The sequence below is a fragment of the Arachis stenosperma genome, chromosome 2 (assembly GCF_014773155.1).
Source record: "Arachis stenosperma cultivar V10309 chromosome 2, arast.V10309.gnm1.PFL2, whole genome shotgun sequence".
NCBI classification, from domain to species: Eukaryota; Viridiplantae; Streptophyta; class Magnoliopsida; order Fabales; family Fabaceae; genus Arachis; species Arachis stenosperma.
The window spans coordinates 5,648,021-5,671,812 of NC_080378.1; the positions used below are offsets into that span (position 1 = coordinate 5,648,021).

Sequence of the window (23,792 nt, forward strand, 5' to 3'; positions counted from 1 at the left end):
TATAAATGGAAAACCATAAACAAGGTAGGTTACCTAAGGTTCTTATTTCTAATTCCTTTCTAACTTAAGTCCTAATTATAGCAGATAAGCATAATATTCACAAAGGCAAGCCTAATTAATGCACAATCAGACAAAACACACATACGCATTTGATGTATGTCTGCCATATGGCTGATGAGTCTCATCTGTCAGTTATAAAGTCAACCCGACATGTCCGGTAGCTAACCCGAACATCGTCCCCTTGAAAACTGGTGAGTGGTACAGTACCACAATCCTCACCTAGTGAAAAGTAAACCACCTCGATCCGCACCATCTGCGGGCGGTAAACCACCTTGATCAGTACAAATGTTTTCAATTGGAAAACAACACACATGTGGATGGTAAATAACTACGATCCCCACAAAACAATTTTCTTTTAAATTTGGTGGGCAGTAAATAACCACGATCCCCACAACAATTTCATATCAAATTTATCCTCTTCATCATTCAATTCATTCAACAATTATCATCATCACACCTCCCATTCTGTTCATCAATAATTCACACTCAAAACATAATTCTCTTCTTAACTAAGTAAAACTCAAAACATAATACTTTTCTTGATAAATTGAAATTCCAACATAATACTTTTCTTAATAAATCAAGTTCCAAAACATAATGCATTTCATTTCTTTATAAATTTAAGTCAAATAATATAATTCTTATATCCATACTTGTCTAAATAATACTTCAAACTAAATCAATTTTTATAAAAATTTCGGCAGCATCTCCTTTAAAATTTGGACTTTGCCACCCTTTTCGGGTCCTAACTAAACCACCTTTCAAACCCTTTTTAAATCATTTCGAACTCTCAATTCATTCATTATTCAACACACACACACACACACACACACACACACACACACACACATCAACAACATTAATTAACATAATTCCTACAACCAACTCAACAAAAGCATCATTCATCAACTTATATTCCCACATTTTCAACATATTCTATGGTCATCTAGCCTATGTTTTCACAAAATATTATATATTTCTACGAGAAACCAAAACCATACCTTAACCAATTCCTCCCTAAGCTCGGAACTCCTCAGAAACCTCTTCTTTCACAATCTCCAAGCTTCCAAACATCAATTCCTCAAGTTCAATCACCCAGATTTTATTTCAAACCGCCCAATTGAATTCCAAATCAATAAGAACACAATCTATTTCATACAATATCACTATAATCAACATAGAGTTCACTAAATTGAAAATTCACCAAAAAATAGGAGTTTCTTACCTCACTCATGGCTCAAGTGAACAAAATCCAATAGTTTCCTTAAGCTAACTCAAGCCTAGAACATCAAAATCACATAATCTATCAAACTTAAAACCTTAAATTTCGAAAACAGGAAAGAGTGGCTGAGTTAAGAAATTTCTAGACTCTTACAAAATTGATATGTGGTTTTGTAGAGAATTTTGAGATGAACGTGTGGCCACTGATAGCTCGTTAATCGAAGTTCCAGATTGAAAGTTATGGACGATTGAATTTCTGAAGACATTAGGGTTCTCTCCCCTCTTCTACGTTCAATCAACGTGAATTCTGTTTGCTTTGAGGGAAAAGTGGCTGAAGCCACTTATAAGTAAATGAATGAGCTGGGCCTTGGGCCGGTTTGGGTCCGGTCCAACCTATTCGGCCCGTTGGTCCAGTTTTGGGCGTAAATTTTTAAAATTAGTGTCAAAATTTGTATTTTGATTATTTCTTCCATTATGAACTATTAAATTTAATTTTCTAATTTCTTTAAATAAAATTAATTTATTGGCTAATTATTTATTAATTTCGCGGGTTTTACATACGAGTGGTTAGTTATGCCATTCGTGTTGAAAAATGCTGGAGCTACTCACCAAAGAGGTATGAATTCGATCTTCCATGATCTTATTATGAGATTTATGGAAATTTACATAGATGATGTGGTAGTAAAGCCAGAATCAAAACAAGCTCATTTGTGTAATTTAGAGATGGTTTTTCAACAGATGACGTATCATTGACTCAAAATGAACCGATTAAAATATGCTTTTGGTGTTCCCTGTAGAAAATTTTTTAGGATTTATTGTGCAGGAAAAAGGAGTAGCTGTCGATACCAATAAATGCCAAGCTATTTTCAACTCATCTCCTCCTAGAAATAAGAAAGAACTACAGTCTTTCTTAGGTCAAATAAAATTTCTTCGACGCTTTATTTCAAATTTATCTAGGAAAATGAAAGTATTTACTCATCTGTTGAAATTGAAGCAGGGGGAAGAATTCAAATGGGAAGAGGACCATTAGAAGGCTTTCGACAAAATAAAACAATATCTAACTTCACCACCAATCTTGACACCATTCAAACAAGTTCGACCCCTTAAATTATATATTGCTGCGTCAGGTACAACTTTAGGGAGCATGCTGGTCTAAGAAGAAGAATATGGAAATGAAAAAGTAGTTTAGTATCTAAGTTGAATGTTGACTGATGTAAAAACTAGATATAGTGTAGTCAAGAAACGTTGTTTAGCCCTTTATTTCTCTTGTACTAAACTCAAAAGTTATTTAATTGGAAAGAGTGTTTATATAGTTTCAAAGTTTGACGGGTCAAAACACCAAAATAGTGTAGGAGTCGGAATATTCTTGATCGACCCTAATGATATTTTAACCAAATTTATGTTTTGACTAGAGTTAGGTTTGACAAATAATAAAGTAGAATAAAGGCTTCGATCCTTGGCCTAAAACTTTTAATTGAGAAAGGAGCAAAGACAGTCAAAAAATATTGGGAGATTCACAATTAGTGATTCAACAATTGGCTAAAAACTATCGAGTTATATTGCAGTAGCCTTGCAATTATTGGCTGAATTCGATTCTATTTCTATTAAACACATACTTAGAGAGTCGAATCAGGATGCCAATGAGCTAATTCAAATGGCTTGTGGTTATAAAATATCTCCCAAGTTGATAAAAGAGTTTAGTGAAATTGAGACTAATTTAACTCCTTTAAAAGTAAGAAGAGTTTGCTATATAAACACTCTCGATCCAAATGATTGGAGATATAAGATCATCTACTTCCTTAAAAATCCCATCAAATAAGAGATAAAAAAATTAAATATTTAGCGTTGAGCTTTGTATTGGTTGGAGGAGATCTATTCAAGAAAAGTGTCGATAGTTCTTTGCTCTAATGCTTAAGTATGCAAGATGCAGTAGTGGCAGAGGTGCATGTAGGTATTTGTAGAGCTCATCAAGCAGGTTGAAAAATACATTGGACTCTACGTCAACAAGAACTATATTGGCCTTCAATGATGAAGGATTGTATCAATTTTACTTGATACTATGATCAGTGCCAAAGGCATGCACCAATTCAGAGAGTTTCTACCACTGATTTACATGCTATCATCAGACCTTGGCCATTTAGAGGTTGGTCTTTCGACCAAATAGGAATGATCCATCCTCCTTCAACTAATGGGCATAAGTTTATCTTAGTAGCAGTTAATTATTTTACAAAGTGGGTGAAAGTTGTGCCCATGAAAGAAGTTATCCAGACTAAAATAATTGACTTTATTGAGGAGTCAATTATTCATAGATTTGGCATTCCCCAATCTGTAACTACAGACTAGGGAACTATGTTCACAGGTCGACAAGTAAAAGGATATATCGAGTTGAGAGGAATTAAACTTATACATTCGACTCCATATTATGCCTAAGCAAACAGAAAAGTTGAAGCTATTAATAAAATATTAATTGGTTTAATTAAGAAACACATAGGAAGACAGACTCAAAATTGGCATAATACTTTGAGTCAAGTGCTATGGGCATACAGGTGCTCCCCTCGGGAAGATATAGGTTCGACTCCTTATGAGTTGGCATAAGGTCATAAAGCAGTATTGCCACTTGAAATTAATTTGAAAATGATTAGTGTGGCAAAGCAACATGATTTACCAATCGAACAATATTGGTCGTGCATGATTAACAAACTAGATCAATTAGACCAATCTCGACTAATGACTCTAGATCGAATGGTGAGAAAAAAAGATAGTGTTGCCAAGTCATACAACAAGAGAGTAAAAAAGAAGTTTATGATTGGTGATTTGGTGTTAAAATTAGTTCTCCCGTCTGAGCAAGTTAAAGGAAAGTGGTCTTCCTTATGGGAATGACCTTTTAAAGTCAAAAAGATATTTGATGGCAATGCTAATGAATTAAAATATATAACCACTACTCGACAAATATGGCATATAAATGATAAATATTTAAAGTTATATCATTGTCATTGATCAAAAGATGGAAAGTGCATACAAAAGAAGTTTATAGTTCAAGCTTCAATAGATACAATAAATCAATATAAAGACCTAAACTTAAGCTTGAGATCTTCTTGCTTTTGACCCAAGGCAGCAGCTTCTTCGACCGTTTTCTCTTTTGCCTTGATGGTTTAATTAACATTTTCCACAAGGGAAGTGTGACCTGAAGTCTTGGAAATATGAATATGATTAGTTTTCTGAAGTCTTCGGTCAAGGTCTATATTTTTAGGTTCGACCGTTGCTTTTCTTACCTTTAGCTCAGCCAATTCTTTTTCAAGAATTTCAATTTTAGTGGCTATAGTCTTCTCATTGACCTGACCTTCCGATAAAACATCTTCAATTTGAGACTTAGCTGTTTCGTATTACTTTAATTGTCTATCATAAATAGCCAAAGTCTGAATTGCTTTGTTGAAGTTTTTCTCGACAGAGTCAACTTTGAAAATGTGATTGTACATATCTTCTATGAAAGTTTTCAAGGCCGATAAAGTATCCGCTGGAAGTTTCTGGTTCAAAAAGTCGAGGGTGGCTAATAGTCGAGCTTTTAGGTTAGAATTATTATTGATTTCCTCTAAGGGATGATTGAGACATTCAAGAACAATACTGGCCCTTTCGACAACTAAAGGATCAGGCCCTGGTGGAAGTTGCAACTCAGGAGAGGTAACTTCTTCTTCATGGGATGGGGTAACTTTTTCTTTGGTTTGTACTAAAAGGACTTCAGGTTCTGGACCAAAAGACAAAATTCTTGTCCCTTCAGAAGAATACACATGTCGAGCCTTTGAGAGGATATTAGCAAGGTCGAAATCAAAGTCATCAAGGTTCAAGTCTTCAACTTCTTGAGCAGGGACATTGATAGGAGACTCGTCCTAATCGACATCAGCTGAATTTTTGGTAGAAAAAATGGCCGAAGTTATAGCAGCTGATGTCAAAAAAGGACCAGAGTCATGTTGGGTCTCTGCATCGGTCAGAAGACGCAAGTAACTTTCTTGAAAAATATGTAAGTTATATAAAAGGAAAATGATTGTAATAAAAGAGACAAAAAGGTGAGTGAAATTACCATTGAAGAATTAGTAGAAGTTTAGGAAGCTGCAGTCGATGGTGAAGGCTAAATTGGACTTAAGAAAGGTAGAGAGACAGAAACCTTTGGAGGTTGGATGACTTTAGTTTCGACACTTGGTGGGTCGACGCATGCCTCAAAGTAGCTTTGCATTTCGACTTGAGACTTTGAGCTATGAGTGGTAGGTTTTGACTAAAAAATGATATAGATCATCTAAATATGTGCAATTTAACTTGACTATCAAAGGTAGAGTGCGAAAGGAACCTTAATAGGAGGAGTTGGACCAGATTTATGTACTTTTTTGGGTTTATCTTCCATGAGAATATCAACAGCTCCCCGTTTTTTTGAAGGTAAAGTAGCCTCACTCGATCGTCCTCTACCTCGACCCCTTTTGGACTTTGTCTTCTTAGGGGCGGTTTCTTCATTCCATTCCCAGTTTTTCTCGACCGGTTTAGGGTCAGGAGCAATACCCGCTAGGGTTGTAGGTCAAGCAGCTGGAACATAAAGAAATTATGAGAGAATTAAGGACTTAAAAAGATTGAACATTTAGAAAAAATATGGTACCTGGAGGATATCCAGCAATCCTTGTTCAATCATGAATTTTATCCCTTGCGCCTGGGTATTAGATGGCACCAATTGTGTTTTTTTCCTAAGGTACAAGGATCTCTCTTTTGGAGTTGATAATTTACTCCCAAAGCTCCTTTAGGAGGGTTAGGTAGTCGATTAGTGAGACCAAAAGGGGTATTAAGAAAAGGAGAAAACTTAAATATTTTCATAAAATATTTTTTTCTGAACAAAAGGATCTCTAGACAAAGCTTTGAGGTAACAATCAAGACATCTATGAAAATGTGCCTCCTTTTTCTTTTCCCACACCTCTGAGGCCGCGATAAAAATGTACTTTACATTCCTGAAGTGCCATTTTACCTTATAATACTTTTCAAAGGCAATGATTTTGTCGATGTACTCACATTTGGTTTTCTTTGATGCAGTAGCAGTCTGTGTAGGGAAAAGAATTAGGTTAGAAAGTGCTTGCTCAATTGACGGCCAATGAGATTCATAATAGTTCGACCACCATTTGTGAAAGTCGGGGGTTGAGAAAAAAAATAGAATTTGAGGTCGTATCGTTGGTATTGGGTAGTTACTCTTTGATGGTTCAAGTCCAAAATTTGGTCGAATTCTTCTAAACACGATACTTTGCAATGAATCATTTGGGCTCCAATTTCAAGAGAAAGAGGAGAAGGTAATGCTTGTGCAAAACCAAATTACCTTGACACATATTGTAGGGAATAAGTGATGAGTTTCTTTTTCAAATCCATGGTCAACTCATGAAGTAGTCCGACAGAAAGGACTTGAGGAGTTAGAGTTCTCGACCATAGCTCATCAAAGGTTTTTTGGTTTTTTGGTTTGAGGCTGGTGAGAGAATGAAGGTAACCCACATTATACTCTTTTGAAATTATAATGGGTTATGATGATATGAAGAATCGTTGTTGCCTTTTATGTTGAGGAGTTGCTTAATAAAATGACAAAAGGCATCAACAGAAGACATATCTTTTGGTTTCAACCACAAAAGAATGGATAGTCGAACACCTTCAAGAGGAGTTTTTGGAAACTCAGAAGAGGAAGTGAATTGAGGTTCGAACAGCAATTTAAGCCATAGATTGACAATCCAAAGAGGATAGAATGGATTAATTGAAGATTCTCTTCGTTGAATCTCACTAACTAATAGAGAAAGTATTTCAAATAATTGGCCTAGAATAAGAAAGGGAAGGTTGATGTTTTTTTTGTGGTGAAGCATGATGGCTAAAGGAAGGTAGTTACTTTTTTGAATTTAGATTGATTTTGGACAAAAGACAAAAGCATTGAGCCACAAGAGGAGAAATGCTACATGTTCACTATCTGTAACAGTGTCACTTTCTGAACCCACGTTACATTGAATGAAGCCCAACACGGAGGTTGAGTCAAAATTAATGTCATAGACATCTTCAAGACACGGGGTTGTCCAACAGACATCTTCTCCGTCGGGAGATAAGCCAATCAGAGCGGAGATTTTCATCAGGGTCAGACCCATCATCCATAAGGAAAATGAAAATTAGTTATGGCTAGACACCAAAAGTATAAACTAGCTCCAAGGAAAGGGGAAGTGTAGGAGAGGTCATGAGTAGAAAGTCAAAGAACAGATATTATACCTAGAGACTTCCATAAAGATTTGTAAGTAAGAGAAAGTCTCGACAGCCAGGTCAAAAAATATGAGCTCGACTCTTTCGGGGGAGGCAGTCCTAAAGACTCGACTGGCAAAGTAAGTAGCTTTAGTGTTCTTACAAAAACTTAAGGAAGGTGTTCCAAAGGAGAAGGAAAGAAAGAAGAAATTGACTCAAGTTGTCCTAAAGTGGATATTGGACCTAAGAACAAATATGTGACATTGGAGACTTGAAATGGAAGTTGTACTTGGCTGCACCATAAGACGGTAGTCTCGACATCAGGATTAGGAGTTCTTAAAGTCCCATCATCATTATAAAATTGTGACACATTGGTCACCAGAGGTAGAGGACATACGACATGAACGTCATCATCACCCTCTTGGGACGAAGAAGTGGGAGTAGCAGAGGCTCCACCTAGAGCAGCAGTTACAGCTTTGGCAGCAGAGATAGAAGTAGATGCCATGGTCATCCCTGTAGTAGAGGTAGTAACGAGGATGTTGGTGGTAGTGGTTACAACTATAGTAGTAGATGAAGATGAGGCTGCCGTAACGGCTGGAGTGCTACTAGAACGAAGGCTATATTGAGTAGCCATGGGAATGAAATTTTCAAAAGAAGAAGGGTTTGCAAGAAAGTAAGAAAGTCTTAAGAAAGACGAATTTATGGGAAATGTTCGATGAAAGTGATGAATAATGATGAGGACTTGGGAATATAAAAAGAATTTGAATCAATGAAAGGACCATTAAATCCCATTAGAAACATTAACATTTCTAGAAACACGCAAACTGTTTCATCTTCTTATAACCATTTTTTAAATTTTGAAAATACAAAAGAAACACGTGATTCAGTCAAATTTATTTGAAACAATGTTTCAAAGGGCAATATTGTAACTCTTTGAAGTTGAAAAAGTTTCGATGTACTTTGATGTCGAAAAAATTGTTGGTAGCAATACGTATAGAATAAGTGGTACAAAACAACAGTCGAATCATGCATATAAAAGGTAAGTGTCTCAAAAAGATATAATTGTCACTAAAATAGTCAAAAAGGCAAAACAAAATAAGTACAAACAAGAAGGCTAAAGTAAGCTCCTTAACATGAGTTCGGATCCTGTTGACGTGGGCCAAGGTTTGAGGACTCTTGTGCTTCTTGGGCATTGGTGGCTTAAGTGACTACTTCGATAGAGCATCTCGACCTGAAAGTTTGGAAGTATGAGCCTTTTCAATCATTTCCAATCGAAGAGAAAGGATGGCATTGGTAGATAAAACCTTATCTTTTCCCGATTTTAGATCAACCAAGTCTTTTTCTAGGGCTGCAATCTTCGACATCATGTGTTGTTCCTTCGCCTAACCTTCTAACAAAACGTCAGTGACCTGAGACTTAGCTGTGTCATATTTTGTCAGTTGGATATTATAATAAGCTAAAGTCTCAAGTGACCTGTTTATATTTGGTCAGCCTCATGAATTTTGGAAAAATGGGAGGAAATATCCTTAATAAATGAACCAAGATCAGAACATATTTCGGAGGAAATGTGTTGATTAAGAAAGGTAAGTGCGTCACTAAGTTGAGCCTTTAGGCAGTATGGTCATTTATATCCTCAATAGAATGGTTCATGCAATCGAGAATGATGTTGATTCTATCAACAACTTGAGGATCTCGAACCATGAGTTCAGAAGACTTCGCCATAGTTCTTTCAGAGGAATAAATTTGTCGAGCTTCAGATAGGAGATTTTTCAAGTCAAAATCAACGTCATCAAAATTCAAATCTCCATCTTTTTGAGAAGGAACATTAAATGATGTTTCCATTTCTTGATCGATGATATTCTGTGTCAACAGTATGGGAATAGTGTCTTCATTGACAAATTTTTGTGTCGAATGTCCAGTGACAGTAGCAGCAGTTAACCCTGATCCATATACCGACCCAAATTCTTAGTAAGCTCCTGTGTCACTATAAAGTTGCATATAGTGGATCTGAAAAGAGTGAAAATATATATAAAGATTAGGTGGCAGTTAAAAGGGACTTAACATTGAAAATATAAAGAAAAGAGGTACTGGTGGAAAAGAGGTCAAAATATGGGGTGTTGTAGTCAATGAGGGATTTTGAGTCAGAATAGGCTGAGTAGGTTGAAGGAATTCTGTTTCAGTAGAAACTAGTTGATCTATCTCTTGATCAGAAGGGTTATCAATGTTAGCAACTCGAAAGGTGGTCCTTTTCTAAGATTGTTTCAACTGCAATTTATTTTGAAAAAATGCACGTGTGAGTCGAAACTTTTGAATGGTAACAAATGTCATTAAGTATGTACATCTGAGGTGGCAGCTTTTTGAGGCTTTGGTGTGTCTGCTCTTATCAGAACATCAATAGGTCCACGCTTCTTGGAGGTAAGGGTTGCACCACTTGATCGTCCTTTGCTCTGACTCCTACCTTGTGTATCCCAAATTTTCTCAAATGGTTGTGGGCCAGCAGCAACTTGAATAATAGGCGTCTATCGAGTAACTGAACAAATTGAAAGATAAAGTGAATTGAGAGAGCTTGGTTGACAGATGTACAATGGGCAGAAAAGTACTTTGACCACCAAGCATGAAAATCAGGAGTTGATAAAAAAAACAACTACTGATATTCAAATGTTGGTATTGAGTCAACATCCGTTGGTGGTTCATCTTTAACATCTCGTCAAATTCTTTTGTATCCGACACTTCATAGTAAATCTTTTGAGTCTTAGGGTCGAGAGACAAAGGAGAAGGTAAGGTATGAGCTAAGCCAAATTTTCGAGCTATATATTAAGGTGAATAAACAACTAGTTTCTTTTTGAGAGTCCATGTTGACTCATAAGGTAGGCCGACAAGGAGAATTTGAGAAGCTAAGATCCTAGCCCACATATCATTGACTGTTACTTGGTTTTTAGGCTGAGAGCTAGTAAAAGAGTTAAGGCATAAAACAGAACTGGGTCAAAATGTGAATGGAATTCAGAAATAAGAAACATTGTTGTCTTCATTAATGTCAAATAGAACCCTACAAAGTGTCGAAAAACACCAATTGGAGACATGATTTTTGGTTTCGTCCAAGAAAGTTGGAAAAGATGAATACTGTCAATTGGAGTGTTGGGAACTTTCAAGTCAAAAGTTGTGAGATGAGGTTCAAGAACAGCTTTGAGCCACAAATTTACAACCCAAAGGGGACCAAAAGGGTTGATCAAAGGATCCCCTCGACGAATTTAACCAACAATCAAAGAAAGAGTTTCGTAAAGTTGACTTGGGATCAAGGTCGGAAGGTCGATGAGTCTTTTGTGATGGAGCAAAATGGCCAGGGACAAGTTGTTCTTTTGAATTTGGACTAAATTAGAGCAGAAAACAAAAGAATTAAGTCAAAGTAAAAGGAAAGCTACATGCTCACTATCAAAAACAGGATCTCCGCCAGAACCCATGTTGTTTTGAATGAAACTCGATATGGAATTCGAGTCGAAGTTGATTTCAAAATCATCTTTAGGATAATCGGTCGACCATGACATGAATTCACCATCAATTGGTAAACCGGTTAGGGTTGAAATGTCGATCAGAGTCGGACCCATCATTTCATAGGAGAAATGAAAGTTATTAATAGCAGGGCACCAGAAGTACAAACTGGCCCATGGTAAAGGAGCAATATAAAAGAGACCAAAAGTAGCTAATTCTAAGGCATGCACAATATTTAGATATTCCTAAATCGGCTAATATGTAGGTATAAGTCGAGACATCCAGGTCGAAAAAGATGACTCAAATCCCTAGGGGGAGTAGTTCTAAAAACTCGACCAACAAAGTACGAAGCCTTGACATTTTTGCAGAAAATCAATGATAAATTCTCTGATGGTGATGGAAAGAAAGAAGAAACAGAATGAATTTGTTCTTGGGTTACCAAAGGACCTAAGAAAGAATACATTACTCCATTCACTAAGAATGGAAGAAATACCTGGCGACACCAGAGACTAGAGGCTTCTACATTTGGAATTGGGAATTTCAAAGCTCCGTCTTCATCATAGAGCTGCGTTGTTTCAGCCACTAATGAAGGAAGAGGAAGGGCTTTATCTCCTTCGTGAGAATGAGAAGTGGCGGCCATGGTTACTGAACAAGAGGATGTGGTGATGATGGTTAGCGTACAGGTTGAATGAAAAAGCGATTGAGAAACTGTGCAAAGCGTATTTCTTGGAGAGAAAAGCATTAGGGTTTTCAAGAAGCAAGTTTTTTGGAAATTGGGGATGAATTTGAAAAGATTGCATATGCCTGGCACGAGAAATATTAAAACTTGTATCTTTTAACAAAATAACAAGTTTTAAAGAGGCAATTTATTGGTACAAAAAATGAATTTTTCCTCGAGGGCGTTTCAATTGCCAATGGTTTCGACTACGGAAGCAATGTTTCGACTACAGAATCAGAAACAGGCAAGCTGAAGTCGAAAAAAGATGGTACAAAGAGCGTCGAAGTTGAAAGATAGTTATTTCCTTTCTTTAAGCATCAAGACTTGCTACTCGACCTTCAACCTAAGTGGAGAACATGAATGCAAATTTTGAGCAGCAAACTGAAGAAACATGAGACAAGAAGACCAAAAAAGACGTGAATGTCAAAACTTAGGAGTCAAGATTCTTTATGATCAAGGCAAAGTTATAGCTGAGAAAAAGGAAAAAGTAAAATAATGGACAACATGTTCCATGCTTTATAAATAGTAGAATCCCACAAGGGATTTGAGACTTCAATCAAGAATATTAGATCATCACATAAAACACATAAAAATTCCCAATCTAGTGACATAATGAAAGGACATGAAATGCAAGTGCATATGAGTGTCAAAAGTTTATTACTTTAGTCTAGTGACATAATGAAAGGACATGAAATGCAAGTGCATATGAGTGTCAAAAGTTTATTACTTTATTTTGATTTGTTAATGTTTAATTCATTTTTTCTTTTTAGTTTTTCTTCATTTGTTGATTTTTCTTTACATTTTAGTTCTATGTTCAATAATTTAAAATTTTCTCCGTTTGTTTGTTTGTTTATTTATTTACTTTACTTTATTCAACATAAATTTGTCACTATTACCTTCAACAGAAGTCATTTCGATACTAAGTAATCCTCGAGTCAAGTTCACTTTTTTTTCAAAAGAATTGTATCTGTTTTTCGATACTTGAGATCTTGATACAAGCTTGATTTGACACCCTATCCAACCGTTCCAAAATCGAGTATTGAAGGAAAAGAAAATAGATTGATTATCCTCTAGCCCTAGTAGCGAATTCTTCGTTTCGGGATGTTGCTCATGTCGCAATTTCTTGTGGTGGGATTTCTTTAATCTCAAAGACCTCAAGTAGGCTTATTATCTTAGTCAGTTTGTCTTTGAGAAAACTATTTAAATTCATTTCTCTATAATATTTTGTGAATATGAAATCAAATAATCACACGGCCTTAAAATTTTAAGTTAACTGGTGCTAGAAAGTAGAAACATGTTTCAGGATCACCATACTCCAGCTCAAGTTATTAGGTAGATTGAAGTCTAGGTTCTTTTCAAGGGAAAGGATAGAGAAAAGAAAATGGGAAGTGGAAAAGAAAAGCTAAGCTAGCAAAAGTGTGATAGAATTCGCTATTTATCATAGTTCTTTGATTCTTTGATTACCAATCAAGTTCTAAAGCTTCGAAGGGTACATGAGAGTAGCATCATGAACTCATTAAAAATTATCTTTTCTTTTCCGGGCAATAAAAAAAAGAAAAACAAAAGAAAACGAAAGATTAGTCCACAACATAATAAAGCTACAGGACAGAAAGAACTTCAGTAGGGGTTTCATTCCAATACTTGCACACAACAGAAGCATCCGCAACCATCTTGGCTAGACAGTTTGAACTCCCATTTGGCATTCCAAATCACCACTCCACACTCAGCCATGGTCCCAACGTCATTGATGCTGCCATCTAAATTGATTTTAACAAAATTTATCTCCGGACAATGCCAATTTATATGCACATCAATCTCTCTGTTCTTCTTAAGGAGCCCAATAATAAGCTGAAGATGTAACATAAGAGACCTGATGCTTTTGGTGTCTTCCAAATCAGAACAAGGTGCTGTTAGAAGAGTGATAAAATTAGCCATGTCTTGGGGAATACTTGTATATAGAATGCTGCAAATCTCACGCTCAGATAACTATCCACAATATTAATAACAGGAACTCTGGCACCAATAGTTCCTCCACTCAATCAATTTGAAAACCAAAGAGAAGAATTTTCAGTGCCCAAGCTAAAATTAGACGATCCTTTGCATAACAAATACTTCTCCATGTCCTAGTGGCATTCCTCTTAGGTTCTATTCAAGAACACTAGAGCCAGATATACATTTATGGAGCCCAAATGGAAGTGCAAGGCCTCTCGGGTTGGGTAAGAAGTAAGAACCTTTCAAACCGTTGAAGCATTTCATCAAACAGAACATTTGCATGGCAATTCAATTGAACATTGTATTTGGAGCTAGTTAATTCTAATTCTCCAAAATAATAGTCATCACATAAGCAAAGAAGGCAAGTGAGGAAGTGCATAGTCCATCACAAGAAATCAAAACAAAACATTATTATCACAACCATTACAAATTAGCAAAAGTCTCCACTCTCCAGCAATTGGCAACTCACATCACACTCTCCAAAGCAGCGTAACCAACTCTACCTCCTCATTGGCTGGGAAGCGCGGGAGTGGTATCAGCTTTTTTCTTCACGCGCCGAACGGCGAGTATCAAAGCAACAAATCGCAAAGAAAGCAAAACCACCAGAAACGTGACAAAAACATAGATAAAAACGCGAAATCCGGCGTGAGTTTTCTGAATACGCGGATTGAGAAGAAAAGCACCGAGCGTGTATGACACGGCAAGAAGGATGAGAGAGAAGGACATGAGCATTGCTAGCACCAGAGTTGGGTACCCTGGACCCAGAGGAACGCCGCTTATGACCAATATGCACGTGGTGATTGAAAACAAGAAGGAGATAGAGTTAGTGAGCATGAACCCGGAGTAACCGTGACGGTCAACTGCAGCGTAAACGGATTGACCTGGACAAGCTTGACCGTGGGCAATTGGTGAAGGACAAGTGACGGATCCGTTGTCGCCGTTTTGAATAACGCCCCCGGGTGGGTTGAGACCGTTTTGAAATGCCATTGTTGCAATGACGGTTGCCATGAGTCCCAGGTTCCCTCTCATTTCCTTCAGCCACTCGCCACCATCGTCACCTGGCGGAAGCGATACCAGATAACGGAAGCTACCCGCAATAATACTCACAATGACGTCCATTGTTAATTATTGAGAGAGAGAGAGAGCAAGCAAGCATGACGCACTACTACTACTAATGTCAAAAAGAAAGCAAGTGGTACTGTATGTCAATAAAATAAAATAAAAAAACAGTAAATTCTCCTAGGATTAATTTTTTTTATAAGTGTTTTTGTTAAAAATGAGATTATTGGATATAATTATAGATTGCTAAATTTTGTAAGTGAGAACTCAACAGAATAAGTGGAGGACGTATTACAATATGTGGAGATATGTTGAACACACATTTCAGCCCATACACAAAAACGTGTTAAATATTTTACTGTATTACTGTAATATACTTTAAATATCAATATTTAAATAAAATATCATCTTTATTTTTATATTAAAAATAATTTGTCCCTAGCAGTGCTATCTAGCAGCTATTTAGTAAAATTTAGAATCTTTTTGTTGTGATAATTCCTCCACTTAATTGAGATTTTTGCCATCTTTTTTCGTATCTCGATAATGCATTATGAAATAACGGATATAATTTAACTTTTGGATTCTCAAAGTATGTACAACAATTTCAAACGAATTCGCATTGTATACCTAATAATTTATTAGCCAATTACAAATTTTAAATGAAACTCCCATTTGTGATAGACTAATTTTTAATATGCTAGATTGAGAAGTACCATAGGCTAGAAAAAACAAATCCTTTATTAGGAGCACGTATATATATATATATATATATATATATATATATAGGAAAGGTTTCTGGTGGCTAAAATTGTAGTGACTAAAGATGACTTTTTATTAATTAACAAATATTTTATTGACATATAGTGGTGTTAGATAATGCAAGAGAAGTGTTAAGGTCAAGGACAAAAGAATAAGTGTATATCCAAAAACTATTTTTTGTTTATGTGGGTCATTAATTTATTATTGAATCATGACCCTTATTTTGATCTATTTTATTTATTTTTAAAAAATTGTATAATAATATATAATTCACGTTTAATTAAAAATAATACAAAAAATTATTTAAAATTATATTTAAATTAAGGTTTAATTTTTTTATTGGTCTTTATAGTTTCGTAAAATTTTTAATTAGGTTCTTATACTTTTTTTCTTTTAATTAAGTTCTTGTACCAAAACATTATTTTAATTGAATTTCTACACTTTTTTTCTTTTATTTGGGTCTCTGCACTAATTTTTATTTTAGTTGGATCCCTATAAAATTAAGTCAATTATTGACAAAGAGAGATCTAATTGAAAAAAAATTGGTGAAATGACCTAATAAAAAAGAAAAAAAGTATAGGGACCTAATTAAAAATTTTACAAAACTATAAGGACCAACAGAGTAATTAAACCTTAAATTAAATATTATTTTAAAATTTTAAATTTATTTTAAATATAATTAGTTAGATGTAGTTTGAATATATATAATTCAAATTTTAGCATTTATATTTAGAATTATATTTATTAATTTAAATTAAATAGTGTATAATTTTAAATTATAAGTTAGCATATATAAATTATATTAATTAGTTTATTATTAATTTTAAGTGTAACTAATTAAAATTAAACTCTGAAAAATTATTTCTATTAAGCATGAAAATTCTACCATTAATTTTTTTATGAAATATTCAAAATGTAACCTAAACCATAGTAGATTTTTTTTAATATTTTCTATATGATTAAACTAAACAACAAAAAAGTTTATTTTTTAAAAGTTCATTAAATTAATAGATTAACATTTTATATTTAATAATATATAATAGATTTAAACTATTTTAGTAATATATTTAAAATATTTTAATAATATATTTAAAATATTTTATTTTATTTATTATTTATGTAATGCATAATTAATATCCGTTATCTACTAATTTATTTAAATTATAACTATATTAGAATAAAATATTTTCTAAGTAAATAAAAATTTGATATTCACCTTCATTTAAGATTTTGTCAACAAAAATTTAAATTAATTATTTTTCTATTGGTTCCATAAAATAAAAGTATCAAAAAATTATCAATATTTATTTATAAAAAAAAAAGATCGATAAAGTGATAAGTTTTCAATTTTTAGTTGTCTACAAATTTTTTTATAACATTTTTAACTTATACTTTAGAGAATTTTACAACTATGTATTTAATTATCTCAATTATTTTTTAAGATATAATATTTTATTTATAATTATTTTTTATTATTTTTATTTTTATCTCATTTGACATCGAACTTAACTTGTTATAAAATTAGAATATTTAATGTATTATATATTATTAAATATAAACTTTTAAATCTATTAATTTAATAAACTTTTAAAAATAAACTTTTTTTATTTTTTAGTTTAATCATATAAAAAATATAAAAAAAACTACTATGATTTAGGTTACATTTTGAATATTTCATAAAAAATTAATTGTAGAATTTTCATGTTTAATAGAAATAATTTTTTCGAGTTTAATTTTAATTAGTTACCCTTAAAATTAATAATAAACTAATTAATATAATTTAAAATTATACACTATTTAATTTAAATTAATAAATATAATTCTAAATATAAATGCTAAAATTTAAATTATATATGTTTAAACTACATCTAACTGATTATATTTAAAATAAATTTAAAATTTTAAAATAATATTTAATTTAAGGCTTAATTACTTTGTTAATCCCTATAGTTTTACAAAATTTTTAATTAGATTCCTATACTTTTTTCTTTTTAATTAAGTTCCTGCACCAATTTTTTTTTAATTAAGTCTCTCTTGACAATAATTGACTTAATTTTATAAGGATCCAACTAAAACAAAAATTGGTGCAAGGACCCAAATAAAAGAAAAACAAGTGTAGGGATCCAATTAAAAAAAATTTTGGTATAAGGACTCAATTAAAAGAAAAAAAGTACAAAAACCTAATTAAAAATTTTGCAAAACTATAAGGACCAACAAAGTAATTAAACCTTAATTTAAATATAATTTTAAATAGTTTTTTATATTAGTTTTAAATAAACGTAAATTACATATTATTATACAATTTTAAAAAAATAAACAAAATAGATCAAAACAAGGGCCATAATTCAATAATAAATTAATGACCCACATAAACAAAAAACAGTTTTTGAACATGTATTTATTCTTTTGTCTTTAATCCTAACACTTCTCTTGTATTACTTAACACCACTACATATCAACAAAGTATTTATTGATTAACAAAGAATCATCTTTATTCTTTAGTCACGATAATTTTAGCCACCAAATACCTTTCCATATACATATTAAGAGCATAATACATGGGTTTTTGCATACCTGGGTTTAGAAGCATATATAGCAGCAATAGAGATATAGAGGGACATGAACATATTGCCAATACCAAGGTGGGATATCCTGGACCCAGGGTAGCCCCACTCATAAATATAATACATGTGATTAAAGAAAACAAGAAAGAGATAGTGTTGGTCAACGAGTATAAATTATTGATGTATTTTGCTTGATTGATCGCAACTTAGAGCAGGAGGCAGTGGCAAGTGTGAAAAGAAAAGCAAAATTTTTCTTTTGAAATTTTTAAGGAAGAAGTTAGACCTAGTTTTGTGACGACGATGTTGCAAAATTTGACCTAGTCAGTAACTAGCAACCTTATATGCTGCACGCCTACAACTTTATAAAGCTGAAGTTGATATTTCTTCTTGAATAGCCATGAGTGTAACATAAATATGTAGGGTATCTCATATATGTTTTATGTATGGAATTTTTGGTTATGAGTAGCTAGTGCCATGGATGAAGAATCTTAGCATGAGTGTCAAAAACGAAAAGTAGTTAAAAAAACATTCACTGCAAGTCAAAAAGAATCATTCAAAAGTCAAATAACCTATTAAAAAAACGTCCTTAAAAAGAGTTGAATTATAGGGTAAAGATATAAAGTGGATTATTTGAACTTTTCAATTCATAGATGTGGATTTCGGACTTATGAACAAGGATACTCCGAAAACTTATAAAGAAAAAAGGAAGTGAGTTAGATAAAAAAAGAAAAAATTTGGACAAAAAATTAAAAACAAAGTAACTTAGACAAATCTTTTTTGTCGATAACCTCAATCTTAGACCAATCAATCGAACATTGATTAATACTTAATCGATTGAAGACTATTTGAAAACGGCTATTCTATTTACAGGTCTTTTTTTATAGGATGAAAGAGAGATTAAAAAAAGTAAGAATCACACTTTGAATAACAATAAAATAATAAAAATAATTATAAAAAAATTTATTTTCTCTCTGTGTACCATCTTAACTTGTATATTAGAGTACTCCTTAAAAAAATATCTAAAATAGAAACAGATATAACAACAAGAAGCATAAAAAAATAATAAAAACAAAATTTTTAAAACAATTTAAAAATATAAAAATTATCTAATCGGTTCTCAATTATTACTGCACCTGAATTTTCATAAAAAATATATTTAAAATCTAAAAATAAAAGGCGCATCAAAAGACAAAGACAACCAAAAAACGAAACATTTAAAACTAGTAAACGTAATCGTCAAAGCCTAGATGACCAACCATGTCCATACGGCAACAGACGCTAAAAGAAGAGCTGCGGCGCGGCATCCCGCGCGAAGCTTTTCCTCTTCAGCGTCGCTCGCAGCTCCTGGCCGTTCGTTCCTTCCCGAGCATTGCATGCATCGTGGAGGCGGTTGTCGCGGTGCAGCAGCGCGTGCAGCTCCTGGCCCTTCTTGCCTTGTGGAGGCGGTGGCTCCGACAGCCTGCTTCACGGGCGATGGGGAAGGTTCCTCCGACAAGTTCAGCGGTGGCGCGGTGGCGATGCTGGACGGGGGCGATTCGGAACGGCACGGCATGGGGATCGGGAGAGGGAGCAGCACGACGAAACAGTGTGGCATGGATGGCAGGGTGAGAGGACGGCGTGCAGCTCCTGGCCCTTCTTGCCCTGTGGAGGCGGTGGCTGCGGCAGCCTGTTTCACCGGCGATGGGCGAGGTTCCTCCGACAAGTTCAGCGGTGGCGCGGTGGCGACGCTGGACGGCGAGGATTCGGAACGGCACGGCATGGGGATCGGGAGAGAGAGCAGCACGACGAAACAGTGCGGCGTGGATGGCAGGGTGAGAGGACGGCGTGGCGTGGGGGGCTTGGGAGAGAGAGATTAGGAATTGTGTGGTCGGTTTTATACTCGGCGTATATTTTGCTTGATGGGTAAGTTTTCTCAAAATTATCTTTTACAGTAATTTTAAAATATTTAAAATTTTTTAATTTTTATGTTTTGAGTTGTAATTTCAGTTTTCGTGTTGAGCAAGCTCACATCTATGGCAGCTCCACATGACCCGATGGTTGATCCAATGACCGGCGAGATCCAAACGACACTAGAGATTTCCGAAATGCAGAAATTCGCCAAGATGATGGCACATTTCACGGCCTACCAATCTCAGATTAGCAGATCTGGCGCTCTTGTAAGTAAAATATCCACACTATATTGGCCCTAGGATCACTCACTCATATAAACGACGCTATCATATTATTCTTCTCTCAAACTCACTAACACTCATAAAACAAAAGAGAGAATTTCAAAACATACTCATTTTCATTATGGAACACATACATTTATTTCACAAGACATATGTGCCTTTATATAGGCAATACTTCCTACTAAAATAATAATTTATGAATCACAAATCAATTTTGTAATGACTACTATTTTATGAGTTGGCTTCATGAATCTTCTTTCAACTTGTATTCATGTAGTTTCCATAATCTTCTAATTTGCTTGACTTCCAATTTCAATTCAATTTGATTTTGAATTTCTTCAATATTGTAGAATGTTGTATGTATACTACTCTCTTGAATGTTCTTCAAAAATCTTCAAGCTTCCAACATTAGCTTCTAGCAATATCTAGCCAATTGATGATTATTGTATTCAACTAAAACTTTGCTTCTTCTTTGACCATTTTGACTTCAAAAATTCTTCATGAAAATTCTAGTGATGCAAGTTGATTTATAATGAATTAACATTGCCTCCCTTAAATCAAGCTTGCAGAATTAATCATTCCAAGCATCTTCTTCAATTTGTAAAATAACTCTGTCTTCAATGGCTTTGTAAAGATATCTACAACTTGTTCTTCAGTTGGACAGTACTCGATTACAACTTCTTTCTCATTTACCAACTCTCTGATTTTATGAACCCGAATATCAATATGCTTCGATCTTCCATGGAATACTGGATTTTTGCAAAGTGCAATAGCTGACTTGTTATCGCAAAATATTGTTGTTGGAGTATTTTGTTTCTTGTTCAATTCCTCAAGAATTCTTCTTAGCCAAACTGCTTGTGTTGCACAACTTGTTGCTGCTATATATTCTGCTTCTGCTATAGAGAGAGCCACTACTGGTTGTTTCTTTGAAGACCAAGAAATTGCACCAGAACCAAGATGAAATACGAACCCTGAAGTACTTTTTCTTGTTTCTATATCTCCAGCCCAATCACTATCAGTGTAGCCAATAAGGTTTACTTCATTAGTATTCTCATAATAAATTCCATCATTTAAAGTACCTTTGATATATGGAAGAATTCTTTTTGCCGCTTGCAAATGGTTGATACAAGGCTCCTCCATAAATCTGCTAAGCAAACCAACTCCAAACACAATATCTGGTCTAGTCGCAGTCAAGTACCTTAGACTTCCAATCAAGCTTTTGTAATATGTATGATTTACTGCTCCTCCTTTATCTTCTCTCAGCAATTTGAACTTCTCTTCGACTGGAGTAGAAACTGGCCTTGAATGTTCCATTTGAAATTTCTTCAAAATATCATTTGCATATTTCTTCTGAGAAATGAAAATACCATCATCTCTTTGAACCACTTCAATGCCAAGAAAGTAAGACATCAAACCCATATCTGTCATTTCAAAGTGCTTTATCATAGCCTCCCTAAATTCTACAATTATCTTCAAATTGTTGCCAATAAAGATTAAATCATCAACATAAAGACACACGATCAAGATATCTCCAGGTTCAACGAACTTGATATAAAGAGTATGTTCAAATGGACATCTTTTGAAACCATTCTCAATAAAATAAGAATCAATCTTCTTGTACCATGTTCTTGGTGCTTGCTTTAACCCGTACAAAGCTTTCTTCAATTTATAAACTTTATCTTCTTTTCCAAGAACTTCATATCCTGCAGGTTGCTCGACATACACTTCTTCTTCTAAAGTGCCATTTAGAAATGCAGACTTAACATCCATTTGATGTATCTTCCACTTATTTTGAGCCGAGAGTGAAATAATCATACGAATAGTGTCTAACCTAGCAACAGGAGCAAATACTTCAAAATAATCAATACCTGGCTTTTGTTTGTATCCCTTAGCAACTAATCTTGCTTTGAAACGATCAACTTCACCATTGGGTTTGTACTTAGTCTTGTAAACCCACTTTACTCCAATCGGCTTCTTATCTGCTGGTAAATCTGTCAGCTCCCATGTGTCATTCTTTTCAATGGCATGAATCTCCTCATCCATTGCTTTCTTCCAATTGTTATCTCTAGAGGCTTCTTCAAAGTTTAACGGCTCACAATATGAAAATAGAGCAAAATTTATGATTTCTTCATCGGACGGATCGTTGTCATTGTCAACTTCATAATCTGCTAATCTAGCAGGTAGTCTCCTATCTCTTTGAAGTCTTCTAGATGATTCTGGTTGCTCGGTTGTGTCTGGTTGTCTTTCTTCATTATCATCACATGTATTTGAAATTACAATCGACTGTTTTTCTATCTTTGTGTTCCAGTCCCACATGGCTTTCTCGTCAAACGTCACGTCTCTGCTGATGATCACTTTCTTTGTTTTTGGATTGTACAACTTGTATGCTTTTGAGTCTGTGCTATAGCCAATAAAGATACACTTCTCGCATTTGTCATCTAACTTCTTCCTTAATTGATCTGGTACATGGGCATAAGCAATACACCCAAAGACTCTGAAATGATGGATGGAAGGCCACTTTCCACTCCAAACTTCCTCTTGAGTTTTATCACGAATACTTTTTGTTGGACACATGTTTAAAATATGAACTGCTGTTGCGACTGCTTCTGCCCAAAACTCTTTAGGCATTTGTTTTGACTTGAGCATGCATCTGACCATATCCATGATGGTTCTATTCTTTCTTTCAGCAACTCCATTTTGTTGAGGAGTGTATCTAGTTGTTAGTTGGTGTTGAATTCCGTGTTGCTTAAAGTATTCTGAACATGTAAGGTATTTTGTTCCTCTGTCTGTTCTGAGAATTTTGATTTTACAGCCACTTTGTTTTTCGACAAACGCCTTGAATGTCTTAAAGACATCACATGCTTCTGATTTTTGCTTCAGAAAGTATACCCATGTATATCTACTAAAATCATCAATAAAAGTGATAAAGTACCTGCTACCACCATTACTTGGAACTTCTACAGAACAAAGATCTGAATGCACAATTTCAAGTAATCTTCTAGCTCTCCAAGACTTTCCTGTAGGGAATGGATCTCTGTGCTTCTTTCCCAGTTGACAAATCTGACAAACACAATTGGGAATATGAATCCGTGGTAGACCAGAAACAAGTCATTTTCTTGACAGGTAGTTTAGGCCAGAAAAATGAAAGTGCCCAAACCGCATATGCCACAACCAGTTATCATCAAGTAACACAGAACTCATGCAAGAGGGATTAACATGTTGAATTTTTAATGGAAACATTCTGTTTGAAGTCATCTTTGCTTTATCTATGAACCTTCCGTTGTTGTCAAATACAGTGCAATATCCATGATAAGTTATCATCTTATATCCCTTCTCAGATAATTGCCCCATACTCAGTAAATTGTAATCAAGTTCAGGAGCATAGAAAACATCAGAAATATAACTCAGAGAACCATCTTTCAATCTAATTGGTATGTGCCCTTTTCCTTCAATAGGGATCTTTGTACTATTACCAAACTTCAATAATAGTTTAACTGAATCATCTATTGAAGAAAATAACTCCTTTCTACC

At 34.4% G+C, this 23,792-nt stretch overlaps 1 protein-coding gene across 1 annotated transcript; it reads right to left on the reverse strand.

Moving 5' to 3' along the window:
- Positions 1 to 14,215: 14,215 nt before the first annotated feature.
- Positions 14,216 to 14,827, reverse strand: LOC130962434 (uncharacterized). Its single transcript, XM_057888652.1, has one exon. The coding sequence runs from the start codon at positions 14,825 to 14,827 to the stop codon at positions 14,216 to 14,218; it is 612 nt and encodes a 203-aa protein (XP_057744635.1).
- Between the last annotated feature and the right edge of the window lie 8,965 nt (positions 14,828 to 23,792).